Source organism: Rana temporaria, chromosome 9 (genome assembly GCF_905171775.1).
Source record: "Rana temporaria chromosome 9, aRanTem1.1, whole genome shotgun sequence".
NCBI lineage: Eukaryota > Metazoa > Chordata > Amphibia > Anura > Ranidae > Rana > Rana temporaria.
Window position 1 is genome coordinate 11,515,338 of NC_053497.1, and position 14,946 is coordinate 11,530,283.

Genomic DNA, 14,946 nt, shown 5'->3' on the forward strand with positions numbered 1-14,946 from the left:
TCTGTGTTCTCACACAGGCTTCCAATGGAGACTACAAGTGGCTGTTTCAATGCACATTACACAGACTTGAGCCAACGTTGTCACCATTGGGAAACCCACCTTGAGAAATGCCATGGAGACAGGAAGAGGCTGCGGGAGATCAGCAGCACTAAGAAAAGAAAATAAGGACATTACTTAAAAAAGGGCAATTGTTTATTATACATGGTGCTTTATCAAATTCATATGCATTTAATTACATACATTTCAATGTCAATTGGCAGGAAGAAATAAATGATGTTTTCAAAGTGGTTGTTCCGCTGTGGTGTTGGAGGGAGAGGGATTGCCTCCTCTCTATGGTCCTTGATGTCTGGAATGTGGTTGTTTTTTTTTTTAATACCCATTACCAGTGAATTCCAAACAGTGTAGTAATTTTATATGATACATCGGCTTTTCAAGCAGGTGATCCCGCATCCAATTCGTGTGAACCTGGCCTTAAAGTGCCATTTAATGTTGAACACAGATCCTAATCGGAGTGCTGATTGTCACTTAAAGGGGTTTTCCACCCATTTTTTAAGTTTATTAAAAATCGGCACCTACAAAAATTGTAGCTGCTGTCTTTTAATAAACTGACACGTTCCAGTGACGCGGCGGCCGGGGCTCCGCTCCTCATCCCCCCCCCCCCCCCCCGGCCGGCGTCTTCATTGTCACTGTGGGCACCCGGCCGTGACAGCTTTCAGCTTCACGGCCAGGCACCCACTGCGCATTCGCGAGCGGCACTGCGCTGTTTGATTGAACAGGCGATCACCTAGGACCTGTCACGTGTCCTAGGCGATCGCCTACAGGGAGGGGCTGCCAAAAGGCGATATGACGTATCGCCTTTGCAGCCCCTCGGCGGAAGGAGGAAGTGGGACAGGAAGTCCCACTCCTCCTGAAGCCCCACTCCTCCTGAAGCCCCCACTCCCCCCCCCCAAAAAAAGATCAGTCTATCATTTTATTGGTCGGTTTATTTTACCAGTGAGAGACAGAATAACCACAAACCTATCCAGAAAAACACATTTAAAAAAAGTTATAAATTGATTTGCATTTTAATGAGTGAAATAAGTATTTGACCCCTTCGCAGAACATGACTTAGTACTTGGTGGAGAAACCCTTGTTGGCGATCACAGAGGTCAGACGTTTCTTGGAGTTGGCCTCCAGGTTCTCGCACATCTCAGGAGGGATTTTGTCCACTTTGCAGATCCTCTCCAAGTCATTAATGTTTCCAGGCTGACGTTTGGTAACTCCAACCTTCAGCTCCCTCTACAGATTCTCTATGGGATTAAGGTCTGGAGACTGGCTAGGCCACTCCAGGACCTTCGTGTGCATCTTCTTGAGCCACTCCTTTGTTGCCTTGGCCGTGTGTTTTGGGTCATTGTCATGCTAGAAGACCCATCCCTGACCCATATTCAATGCCCTGGCTGAGGGAAGGAGATTCTCACCCAAGATTTGATGGTACATGGTCCCGTCCATCGTCCCTTTGATGCAGTGAAGTTGTCCTGTCCTGAAAACACCCCCAAAGCATAATGTTTCCTCCTCCATGTATGACGGTGGGGGGGGGGTGGCGTCCTCCATGTATGACGATGTGGGGGGTGGCGTCCTCCATGTATGACGGTGTGGGGGGTGGCGTCCTCCATGTATGACGGTGTGGGGGGCGGCGTCCTCCATGTATGACGGTGTGGGGGGCGGCGTCCTCCATGTATGACGGTGTGGGGGGCGGCGTCCTCCATGTATGACGGTGTGGGGGGTGGCGTTCTCCATGTATGTCGGCGGGGGGGTGGCGTTCTCCATGTATGTCGGCGGGGGGGTGGGTGGCGTTCTCCATGTATGTCGGCGGGGGGGGGGGTGGGTGGCGTTCTCCATGTATGTCGGGGGGGGGGGGGGTGGCGTTCTCCATGTATGTCGGCGGGGGGGGTGGCGTCCTCCATGTATGACGGTGTGGGGGGTGGCGTCCTCCATGTATGACGGTGTGGGGGGTGGCGTCCTCCATGTATGACGGTGTGGGGGGTGGCGTCCTCCATGTATGTCGGCGGGGGGGTGGCGTTCTCCATGTATGTCGGCGGGGGGGGGGGGTGGCGTTCTCCATGTATGTCGGCGGAGGGGGGGGTGGCGTTCTCCATGTATGTCGGCGGGGGGGGGGGGGACGGTGTCCTCCATGCATGACGGTGGGGGGGACGGTGTCCTCCATGCATGACGGTGGGGGACGGTGTTCTTGGGGTCATAGGCAGCATTCCTCCTCCTCCAAACACGGCGAGTGTTGATGCCAAAGAGGTCGATTTTGGTCTCATCTGATCACAACACTTCCCTCAGTTCTTCTCGGGAACCATTCAGATGTTCATTAGAAGACTTCAGACGTCCTGTACATGTGATTTCCTGATCAGGGGGATTGCAGGATTTCAGTCCTTCCCGGTGTTCTGTGTTACCGATTGTTTTCTTGGTGACTTTGGTCCCAGCTGAGACCATTGACAAGATTCTCCCCCTGTATAGTTCTGGGCGGATTCCTCACCGTTCTCATGATCATTGAACCTCCACGAGGTGAGATCTTGTATGGAGATACAGACTGAGGAGAGTGACACTTATTTTGTGTTTTTTCTATTTGTGAATAATCCCACCAACTGTTGTCACCCTCTCACCGAGCTGCTTGGCGATGGTCTTGTAGCCCATTCCAGCCTTGTGTAGGTCTACAATCTTCTCCCCGACATCTTTGGACAGATCTTTGGTCTTGGCCCCATGGTGGAGAGATTGGAATCTGATTGGAAGCTTCTGTGGGCAGGTGTCTTTTATACAGGTAACAAGCTGATATTAGGAGCACTCTCTTAAAGGCAGTGCTCCTAATCTCAGCTTGTTATCTGAATAGAAGACACCTGAGAGACAGAAATCTTGCTGATTGCTAGGGGATCAAATACTTATTTCACTCATTAAAATGAAAATCAATTTAACTTTTTAAATGTATTGTTTTGTTGTTATTCTGTCTCTCACAGTTAAAATAAAATCTACCAATAAAATCATCACGACTCCGATGGAGTCGGTTGCACTGATTTCACCGGTTCCATTGTGGACAATAGGATGCGACCCATCCACCCTCTCCAGATGCAATCCTTGATCTAGACAGCCAGGGTGCCTCCATGGTTTGTTTACATTCTGCTCTGCAAGTCCTCACGGAGCCTGCACACTAAGGACCAGATTCACCAAGCACTTGCGCATCTCGAGATGGGCCATCGTATCTATGCGCCGTGCCCACAAAACTAGATACACCTGACATCCGACCGACGTAACTTGCCTACGCATCGTAGGCGCATATTTACGCTGGGCGCATATTTACGCTGGGCGCATTTGCCGCTCCCATTGATTTTCTATTCACATATGCAAATGAGGGAGATACACCGATTCACGAACGTACATCCGTCCGACGCAGTGCGCATAGTCATACGTCCGGCGTAAAGTTATGCCCCATAAAGGAGGTGTAACTCAGCAGCATCCATGCAAAGGGCTGCACCAGGGAACTCAAATCGTCGTATTTTACGTTGTACGTGAATATGGCTGGGTGTAGGTTACATTCACACCGTAGGCAGTGATCCGTTGTATGTTAGGCATTCGTTCCGACGTGATTATTAGCATGCGCACTGGGATGCGTCAACGGGACGGCGCATCTGTCTGGCGCTCGGGGGGGGAGTCAGCAGCTATAAATACTGTAGCTGCTAACTTAACCACTTCAGCCCCTGGAAGAATTTACCTCCTTCCTGACCAGAGCACGTTTTGCGATTCGGCACTGCGTCGCTTTAACTGACAAGTTCGTGGTCGTGCGACGTGGCTATCAAACAAAATTGACGTCCTTTCTCCCCCCCCCCCCCCCCCCCAACAGAACTTTCCTGCCTAACAAAAACAACATACTTAATTTCTCTTCCGTTCACAGACGGACACAGCATCCTTTGACAGTAGGGTTATATCCGCTTCCCTTTAGGATCTCCTGGTAGGAAGAAGCATAACCCTACTGTCAAAGGATGCTGTGTCCGTCTATGAACGCAGAGAAATGGATTTTACGGTGAGTACAAAAATCCTATTTTTTTAAACAGAACCGAGCGGCTGCATGCCCTTGTTTACACAGATAGCCGGGGGTCTATAAGATTAAACCACAAAAAAAAAAGTTTGCAATAGCTTACAGCAGGGATAGGCAACCTGCAGCCCTCCAGCTGTTGCAGAACTATAAGTCCCATCATGCCTCTGGGAGTAACTGTAACTGCCAGCCTTGCAATGCCTCATGGGAAATGTAGTTCCACAACAGCTGGAGGGCTAAAAATTGCCTACCCCCTGGGCTTACAGTTTAGAAAAGCCTGTCCCCCTGGCCAGCATATTTCAGAGGGCCCTTGCTCCTTACGTGGGAAGCAGTGGTCTCTCTGAAGAGAGGTCTGACACACCCCCCCCTGGCAAGTTAGAGCTTCAAGCGCTCCAATCAAAAAAGAGCATCCTCTGTGCTGATTGCATGATTAATGAGAGAGACTTCTACAGAGAGACCACTGCTTCTCCATACATAGAGAAAGCCCTCCGATAAAGACTTTGTACATCTTTTTTTTTTATGTGATGCACCTGAAATGTATTCAGTCAATTTGAAAGTTCAAGTCGCACTTTTAAAACAGAAATACACGTTGGGTGTTGTGACCCAAAAATTAGAAAAAAAATTCATTAAATTAGAAAATCGCTAGTCATGTAAAATACGTTTACAACCTTCTGACGGCGGCGCCAAAAAGATAGATTTTCCTAAAAGGACGGAAAGGTCAAACGTTTCTGGGCGGAGCCCAACCTCCAAAAGCCTTTTCTAGGTGTTGGGCGACGGCCAGCGTCAGGTGGTCGTTATACTGGGAGGAGACGATCTGTATGCCCAGCGGCAGTCCAGCTTGGCTGAGCCCCAGCGGGCACTGGGTGACCGGCAGTCCCAATACATTGAATATACCTGCGGAGAAAAAAAAAAACAACGGATTAGTGTGACAATTTCTTCTACGCGTTTCGCCATTCATAACCACTTACAGCCCGCCCGCCGCAGGAATATCGCGGCTCTTCTTCAGTAGGCGGTCCGCTACAAGATAAAAGTGGTCTCTGATCACTTTTATCGGCGGCGGCGGGAGAGGACCCCCCTCCTCCTGCACTCCGTTCAGCTCACTGGAGCTGATCGGGTCCTGTCCCTGCCTGGGTATGGAGATGAGTGAGGGGACTAAAATGCAATAATAATAAAAAAAAATGCGTGCGGGTCTTACGCATAAGCACTAGGGGGAACGAGGGCACTTTAAATTTTTTTATTTATCAAAAAACTTTTATTTTTTTACACTGTCTGTCATTTTTTTTTTTTTTTTATTAACTTTATTGCCATCACAAGGGATGAACAGCATGGTCCTCTTTATGGAGAGATCCGGTGTCAATTTAGACCTCACTTCTTCTGCCACCCACAGGAGTGATCGAGTGGCTGTTCAGCTCTAATCACTTCTTTAACCTCTTCATGCCCGTGCTATAGCTAAAAGACGGCTACAGCCGGTAGGGCGTCCATGTATGTTTAATTTTAAAAGCAGCGGTAAGTTGAGCATCATGGGAAATGTTAAGGCCTGCTCCTCTCACAGGTTTGTTAATCCGACAGAAGTTTGCTGCTTATAAAATTCAACATCAATCCAGTCAGACGGAGTTCTAAGTACTGTATTTTACTATATATATATATATATATATATATATATATATATATATATATATATATATATATATTCAAGTGTAAAATGCAAAACTCCGGTGGGTGTAACAAGATGTCGGCTTTACCCCTTCTCGGTGTATCCTTACTATGGAGGAGTGCGGGGTGTAGCAAGATGGCGACGTGGAAACGTCACTTCCATTACACATTTTGACGGATCTCCTAATCTGACAAAACACCGGCAGAGTATCTGCACATGCTCTTGGGGGGGGGGCTGGGTTCTGCCCATGGGCATAGCACCGCCTGTTTGAGGTCGGCAGATATGGATTTTTCTCTGGCCGATGCCGATATTTAGAAATCGGGGTAGCCGATGCAGATTTGTGGCCAATTTTTTTTTGTGGAAGGTGGCACTGGCAGGCACCGATTGGCAAGTGGCACTGGCAGGTTCTGGTTGGCATTGGCAGGTTACACAGTAGTGTAACTGTGTGAAACTGCTCTCTGCAGCGCTGTGGTTTGTGAAACTGTATGGCGAGAGAGAAGCTGACAAATTCAGCGTGATGTCGGAGGTGGGCAGGACCTGGGGTGGGTGGGTCCTGTTTAAGAAAGGGGCAGGGCCACATACGCCTAGCGATCCGCCCAGATCCCATTGGCTGGTGTTGGATAGCTGGGTCCCGCCCAACCCCGACATCCAACCTCAATTTTGACAGCTCCTCTCTCTCTCTCTCTATACAGTTTCACACACCGCGGCGCTGCTCTGCCAACAGAGTGTGGAGAAGGGAGGAGGAACCCCGCGTTCCTCCTCCCTTCTCCACACTCTGCTGGCAGAGGTGCGGCCAGTGTTCAATATCGGCCCAATTTGGATAATAATCGGCCGTTGCCGATTTCTACAAAATGGCCTAAATATCGGCCGACCTCTATTTTTCATCATATTTGATCTACAGGGTGGGCCATTTTATATGGATACACCTTAATAAAATGGGAATGGTTGGCGATATATAGCTTCCTGTTTGTGGCACATTAGTATTTGTAAGGGAGGAAACTTTTCAAGATGGGTGGTGACCATGGCGGCCATTTTGAATCCAACTTTTGTTTTTGGTGTATCCATATAAATGGCCCACCCTGTATATTTTGGCAGGACAACAGAAAGTACTTACCAGTGTAGGCAAAGTTGAAAGGCCAAGCGAGAGGTTCATGGTGTCTTGGGGCGATCTTGGGATGAGAAGGATAGATGAGAACTCCATCGTCCCCCAGCAATGTATTCAGTTCCTCTTTCAAGTTTTTGCCTTTTTGCACCATTTTTGCATTTCCTTGAGGATTCAGATTTGCTAAACTCTCAGTGAGAGCCAAACCTGCACGAGACAAACGTCACATAGATCAGATTAACAGTCTTCCATTTTATTTTTTTCAAATGTACCGTAAGTTTTGTTTTTCAAAAGAAAATGAAACAGAAGAAAAAAAGCATACAGAGAAAGAAAATTACAGTACAAAATACAGTAACTGACAGGCTATCCGTAATAATATAAAGTGCCTATTCACGGGAGTCACGCCTGGTGGACTTAAATTATCCTACAACCACCCAGCTCCCGGCCTGGTCACATTACCCAGACCCTGACCACCAATACATCAATTAGCATTCTTTAATGCCCTATACCTGAGACTAGGGTTGTCCCGATAGCACTTTTTTGAGACCGAGTACAAGTACCGATACTTTTTTTTCAAATACTCGCCGATACCAATACTTTTTTTTAATGTCACGTGACAGTGGCGTTTTTTTGTTACTATTTTTTTTTTTTACAGTGATATATATATATATTTTTTTAGAGGGGTGGGTGGGGGTAGTGGATTGTCAGTGTGTTATTCTTCTTATTATTTACATTTAATTTTTTTAATTATTTATTGCAATTTTTTTTTATTTTTTTTTAATCAGCCCTGTTGGGGGGGCTTTTTGGTAAGATATCAGGGGTCTTAACAGACCTCTGACATCTCCCCTCTGAGACAGGGAAAGGGACTAGAAACACAGATTCCCCAGTCCCTTTCTCAGCAGCGCTGAAAATGAATAGACAGAAGACAGCCGCTTCTCTTCATTCATAAACTGAAACATTGTAAACACAGTTTACGGTGTTTCAGTTATGTGAATGGACAGTCAGTAATCACTGACTCTGTCCATTCGGAACAGTAAGGAGCCGGCTCCTACATCCGCTCTCCATCCTGACAGTTCCAGGGGGTGGAGGAGGAGCACGGAGGGAGAAGGAGACACCGAGGGGGACACGGAGGGAGAAGGAGACACCGAGTGGAACACAGAGGCACAGAGGGAGAAGGAGACACCGAGGGGGACACGGAGGGAGAAGGAGACACCGAGGGGGACACGGAGGGAGAAGGAGACACCGAGGGGGACACGGAGGGAGAAGGAGACACAGAGGGGGACACGGAGGGAGAAGGAGACACCGAGGGAGAAGGAAACACCGAGGGAGGGGGGGGAACCTGAGGGGCTTGATCCACGCAGGAAAGTTGTGACAGCTACCCTATTTGTCATATGCTGTCACTCAAGTGGCCAACAAAGCCACCCCTTCATCGGAGTATATGAACATGGTCCAGAGAAACTATGCCCGGGAGTGTTGCTCCTGTTTGTATTGAGCTGTACGGACTAGGTCCTCCAGTCTCCTGATCTCCTCCACCCTACGCAGCCACATCCGCGCAGTCAGAGGATACGTTTTCTTCCATAAAAGTGGAATGCAAGCTTTGGCTGCATTCAGGAGGTGTCTCACAATCTACTTTTTGTAACTCCAAACCGGGAGTGTAGTAGCATGAAGCAAGATAGCGGCTGGCTCATCTTTAATTTGATGGTCTGTACATTTCTGAGTGACCACGCGGACTGTCGTCCAGTATTTCTGCAGTAGAGGGCAAGACCAGAAGAGGTGGAGGAGCGTCCCCCTCCCTATCTGACATCTCCAGCATCTGTCTGTGGTGGGGGCCGGAAAGAACGTATGTAGTCGGCTGGTAGTGTAGTACCATCGGGTCAGTATCTTATAGTTAAGTTCCTGAATCTTTGTGCAAATAGAGTTTTTTTTAGAGAGTACCCGATAATTGATTGCATCTGGGCGTTGGTGAACGAGCATTGCAAATCCGTTTCCCATTTTTGTAAAAATTGCAACTCAGGTTGTTCCGCAGGGGAGTTAAGCATAACAGGTTTTGGATAGAACATTGGGCACCACTCCCTCCCCCCCACATTAATCCTCAAACGTTCTCAGGGCACGGTTGTGTTACGCCGGGTTGGGTATTGAGTGGAGGAAATGATGTAACCTCATTGCATTCTAGAAGGGAAGCCTCAACTGGCCACTATCGTCAGTCAATGAGACCACCGAGGGCCAGTCATTGTCAGTCAAAAAATGCCGGGCCTGATCCCTGCCTGATGTCCAAAGCGTCTCATATTCCGCCTCGTCCAATCCGGGGGGGGGGGGGTTGCAGGGTTGCCCAGTATCGGATATACGGGGGATTCCCTAGAGGACAGAGCGGTTGTAAATAACGTAGAGACGCCTATCTGGAGAGTAGTACCTATCACCGGGTGTAGTTTCAAACCTGGAGGCAGCCGATCATAACACCAGACTGCGCCTGCTCCAACTGTGTCCACAATTTGTTCTTCAGTCTTCTATTTTTATGTCAGCCATGCTACGACCACCAGATCTTCTCAGCCAAATTTGGTAGCCGATTTCACCTTAAAGCGGAGTTCTACACAAAAGTGGATCTTCCCGGGAGAACAGGCCGCGGTGAATTACGTCAGCAGCTGCCCCTCCTCCCGCCCTTTCTGCTGGGCCAGTGAGATAGAGGCAGCCCGCTTCGCACATGCGCAGTAGGGTCCCGGCCGTGCAGCCGAAAGGCTACACTGCCAGCTTCCCTTACCACGCAATGGTGGTAAGGGAAGCAGCACACCAGCAGCACCCGACCAGCCAATGTAAACATCGGCTGCTGTGCCAACATCGCTGGACTCCAGGACGGGTAAGTGTCCGAATGTTAAAAGTCAGCACCTGCTGACTTTAAATTTTTAAAGGGGCGGGCAGAACTCTGCTTTAAAAGTAGATACCCCCCCATGGGCCTGCTCTAGATCAAGGTGGGCACCATATGATCCAGAACGCATGCGGTGCAACCTGTCAACTGGACACAGCCGATGACAGGTCACTGTACCGGGCCGCTGCTGGTATCAGGTGATCGCTGTGACCAATCACATCAGATCACATGCTTCCATTTATGCCATTCATTGTGTACTAATTGTGTTGCTCACTGTGCTTGGTCACATTGATCAGATGGCACAGACAGCGCCAATCACACCTCATCTGTACCATGTGATTAACTGTGTCCAATCACAACAGATCACATGAAAATTGTACATAATGAATGTCTTCCATTTATGCCAAATTATTGTGTTGCTCACTGTGATTGGTCACATAGATCAGATGGCACAGACAGGGCCAATCACACCTCATCTGTACCATGTGATTAGCTGTGTCCAATCACAACAGATCACATGAAAATTGTACATAAAAGGTCTTCCATTTATGCCATTCATTGTGTTACTATTGTGTTGCTCACTGTGATTGGCCCTGTCTGTGCCATCTGATCAATGTGACCAATCACACCTTACCTGTACCATGTGATTAGCTGTGTCCAATCACAGCAATACATGCAAAATTAATCAACTTCATTCAGAAAAAAAATGGTTGCTTATAACAGTGAATATAAAATATTATAATGTGTAAAAAAACATCTTGATCATCTCCCCAGAGTAGTACAGTGTTACTATGGTTACACTGTATTGCTCTGGTCACAGTATGTTAAAAAAGGGGGGGGGGGGAGAGAGAAGATAAAATAAATATTTAAAAAAACAAAATAATTATATAATTATATATATATATATATATATATATATATATATATATATATATATATATATATATATATATATATATATATATATATAATTATTATATAATCGCAATAATTATTCTTATTTTTTTTCCCTTTTTAATGACTTTATTTTTTTTTTTACATACTGGTCACCAGTCAGTGTTCCTGATCACCACCACACCAGCTATATGATGATGCTGTACTGCATGGGTCCTCAAACTATGGCCCTCCAGTTGTTCAGGAACTACAATTCCCATCATGCCTAGTCATGTCTGTGAATGTCAGAGTTTTTCAATGCCTCATGGGATGTGTAGTTCCGCAACAGCTGGAGGGCCGTAGTTTGAGGATCCCTGCTGTACTGCAATGGTGAAAGTATGTAAAAAATATATATATATATATATTTTTTAAAGAATGGTGAAAAAACAATTTCCTTATTTCTTCCTTTATCCAAAAAATTGTGACAAAAATCACAACTTCATGCTATGCCTCTTACTAAATACCTAGGACTGTCTAATAAAAAGAAAAGAAAAGGGGGGGTTATTTGGGGGGGGGGGCATTTTCAAGAAATGAGATCGGCCGTCAGGATTTATCAATTTCCAGATATATATCCCATTAGTTTGTGGATTCTATAACTTCCCTACAGACTAAATAATATTCTTGATTTGGGTTCTTTCCACCAAAGAAAATCTAGCGGAATAAATTTTGGCCTAAATTTATGAAAATGTTTAGTTTTTTTCACATTATTCGATCTAAATAAAAATAAATAATAAATAAATAAAACCCCAGTGGTGATTAAATACCACCAAAAGAAAGCTCCATTTGTTTGGGAAAAAAAACAAAAAAAAACATAAAAATGTCATATGTGTACAGCGTTGGATGACCGCGAGATTGCCATTCAAAGTGTGACAGAGCTGAAAGCTGAAAATTGGCCTGGGCAGGAAGGGGGTAAAAGTGTCCAGTATTAAAGTGGAAAAAAGATTGCACAGACATGGACCACCGTCAGGAAACCCCTCCTGAGAAAAGCCATGCTCATCTCAGGAGTGCCTGAAGACGAGAGGCGAGTGAAGAGATCAGCATGGTTTAAGCCGGCCACAGACCTAATGACATTCGAGATGGTTCAGCAGGAATCAACCAGCCAACTTTCGACCCATCTATGGGCAGAGGCTGCCAGTTCCTGCTATACCACGCACTGAAAAGCGATCCACTGCTAGTTGGGTGGTAGGCCTTGGCAAGAGCCCTTTTAGTGTATAGTCAGTTTGACAAAGCACATCAAATTAGCATTCTTCTCACCTATTGCTGGTATTGTGTGCTTGGATAAACCAAACAGCCATTTCAGCAGTTCCCAGCTGGGCCACATCCGCTTTCCATCAGACATCAGATCTGTAAAACTCTAAAAAAAAAAGGAGAAGAGAAGAAAATATGAAGCAAATCATCTCGTCCTCATTAATCCCTGTAAAGCCTGCTGTAAGCACAGCCGATAAACAGAACCATGATCTGAGGAAGCTAAGACTAAGGCCTTTCCTGGCCGAAACACGTTAGCACTGTCCTGTCTGTGGATTCTACCCAAGGGGGAGTGCTGGGAATTAGATACGTGGTCTGAAGAAGTGCCTTGGTAATGTGAAACACTCTCAGATACACTACGCCGCCGTAAGTTAGAGCAGCAGGTCCTGTATTCACAAAGAACTTGCGCTTGCGTGTTCTATGCAAAATACTAGTAACCCCAAATGACGTCGGCAAATCGTCAATGCTTCGACGTAAACGTAAATTATGGCCAGCCCCATCCACGAACGAGTTACGCAAACGACGTAAAATTTGAAAAATTTGACGCGGTTCCGACGTCCATACTTAACATTGGCTGCACCATCTTTTTGGTGGTTTATCTTTACGCCTGAAAACCCCTTACGTAAACAGCATATCTTTACTGCGACGGCCGGGCGTACGTTCGTGAATATGCGTAAATCAGCGTACACACCCCTGGCGGCCAGCGTAAATATGCAGTTAAGATACGACGGCGTAGGAGACTTACGTCGGTCGTATCTTAGCAACATTTAAGCGTATCTCAGTTTGAGCATACTTTTAAAGTTGCGACGGCGCGGATTCGGACTTACGACGGCGTATCTACTGATACGCCCGTCGTAAGTCTTTATGAATCTGGCCCACAATCTCTCTGTGCTTTTACCCTATGAAGGGAATAAAGGTGTCCGTTTCTCAAGCAGCAGTGGAAAAGATCTGCTGCTCAGTTCTCCAGCATTCTCAGAGTAGACCCCCCACCTCATGTAAAAAAATGATTAGTCCCCCTACACAATACAGACACACACGTTATATATTAAACATGACAGGGGGGCATGGTTACTGTCTTGGGGGCTCTGATTGAGGAAGAAGGAAGTCAATAATCGTCCTTCTTCCCCCGGGAATTCTCTCCACCTCTAAGCTGGTGAATCTGGGAGGGAGAATTCTGACAGATATCACCTGTGAAGCGCTGAGATCGCGCCTTCATAAACTGGTCGTTAGATTCTCAGTTTGCGGAGACGATCCGTTCTCCCCCGATCATCTTGGTTTCAGAAATCATTAATAAACTGAGATCAGCGGCAATCCTCGGGATCGCCGTCGTTCACAGTCTCATATACAGACACCGAAGAGAGCCTTGTATTCATGTCTGTGCAAGGATCTCCCTGCTTCACCCACTCTATGGTTCCTCAACCCCCAAGGCTGCTTCTTGATCGTTCCCTCCATCATATCAACGGGTAGGGGCAGTGCCAACAAGAGGAAGCAAAGCCCGACCTGCACCAGGATGGCCACCTCCATACAGATTTGGTGATTTCACCACTGTGATGCTGCTTGCCGGAGGCTCCGACCTGGGGAAGCAAAGCCATGCCTCTACCAAGATGGCCACCTCAATACAGATTTAGTGATGGTTAGGATGAAGGAAAAAAGCTGGGACAGCCGCACTCCAAAAAAACTCCTCCTTTAATTAAAAATCACAAAATACATGCCACAGCAAAAAACAGCACAACAAAAGAAAAGCTGACGTTTCACACTATGCCTTAGTGCTTCTTCATAGCTAGCTATGAAGAAGCGGTTACCCACTCTCTCAACAGATTTAGTGATGTCACCACTGTGATGCTGCTTGCTAGAGGCTCCGACCTGGGGAAGCAAAGCCCTGCCTCTACTGGGATGGCCACCTCCATACAGATTTGGCGATTTCACCACTGTGATGCTGCTTGCCAGAGGCTCCGACCTGGGGAAGCAAAGCCCTGCCTCTACTGGGATGGCCACCTCCATACAGATGTGATGAAGTCACTACTGTGATGCTGCTTGCTGGAGGCTCCGACCCGGGGACTCAAAGCCCTGCCTCTACCAAGATGGCCACCTCAATACAGATTTAGTGATGTCACCACTGTGATGCTGCTTGCTGGAGGCTCCGACCTGGGGAAGCAAAGCCCTGCCTCTACTGGGATGGCCACCTCCATACAGATGTGGTGAGGTCACTACTGTGATGCTGCTTGCCGGAGGCTCCGACCTGGGGACTCAAAGCCCTGCCTTTACCAAGATGGCCACCTCAATACAGATTTGGTGATTTCACCACTGTGATGCTGCTTGCTGGAGGCTCCGACCTGGGGAAGCAAAGCCCCGCTTCTACTGGGACGGCCACCTCCATACAGATGTGGTGAGGTCACTACTGTAATGCTGCTTGCTGGTGTCCTGTCAGATTACCGCTACCCATCAGAAAATGTAACGGAAGTGACGTTCTGAGCAAAAAATTCTTACTGCAAATGCGATATTGTGTTCCAACATGGCCACTATGCATTCCAATAGGTTTCCTAATCTGACAGAACATTAAGGCGGCTGGAGACTTCTTACACACAGGCAAGCAGGCAGAAGGTGTCGACGGCCATCTTGGTATACCCCGTACTGCTTAGCGGCAAACTGATTACATACTGAAATAGACTAGGTCACTTTGTCGCGGTGAACTAGTCTACTTCAGTATATAAGGTGAGTTAATTGCTAAAATAAAGTGTGAAATTGAAGAATGGCTGGGTGTAACAAGATGTCCACTGCTGGCTTCGTGTTATGTCAGATTAGTAAACCTATTGGCATGCATAGCGGCCATGCTGGAACGCATAGCGCAATAAGCAATTTTGCTCGGAACGTCACTTCCGTTGCATTTTATAGGAGTAGTGGTGTTTTGATAGAACACTGGAGACTCTGACCTGGGGAAGCAAAGCCCTGCCTCTACTGGGATGGCCACCTCCATACAGATGTGATGATGTCACTACTGTGATGCTGCTTGCTGGAAGCTCTGATCTGGGGAAGCAAAGCTCTGCCCCTACCAAGATGGCCACCTCCATACAGATGTGATGAGG

General features: G+C 47.2%; 1 protein-coding gene across 1 annotated transcript in view; it reads right to left on the reverse strand.

Moving 5' to 3' along the window:
- Nucleotides 1–4,578: 4,578 nt before the first annotated feature.
- The window catches only part of FAAH2 (fatty acid amide hydrolase 2), a 39,582-nt gene continuing 29,214 nt past the window's right edge, over nucleotides 4,579–14,946 (reverse strand). The window contains exons 8-10 of the mRNA XM_040322782.1: nucleotides 11,873–11,972; nucleotides 6,838–7,032; nucleotides 4,579–4,963 (exon numbers count right to left, since the gene is read on the reverse strand). Of these exons, the coding sequence (XP_040178716.1) occupies nucleotides 4,788–4,963; nucleotides 6,838–7,032; nucleotides 11,873–11,972 (471 nt within the window). The 3' untranslated portion in view covers nucleotides 4,579–4,787. The remainder of the gene's footprint in view (nucleotides 4,964–6,837; nucleotides 7,033–11,872; nucleotides 11,973–14,946) is intronic.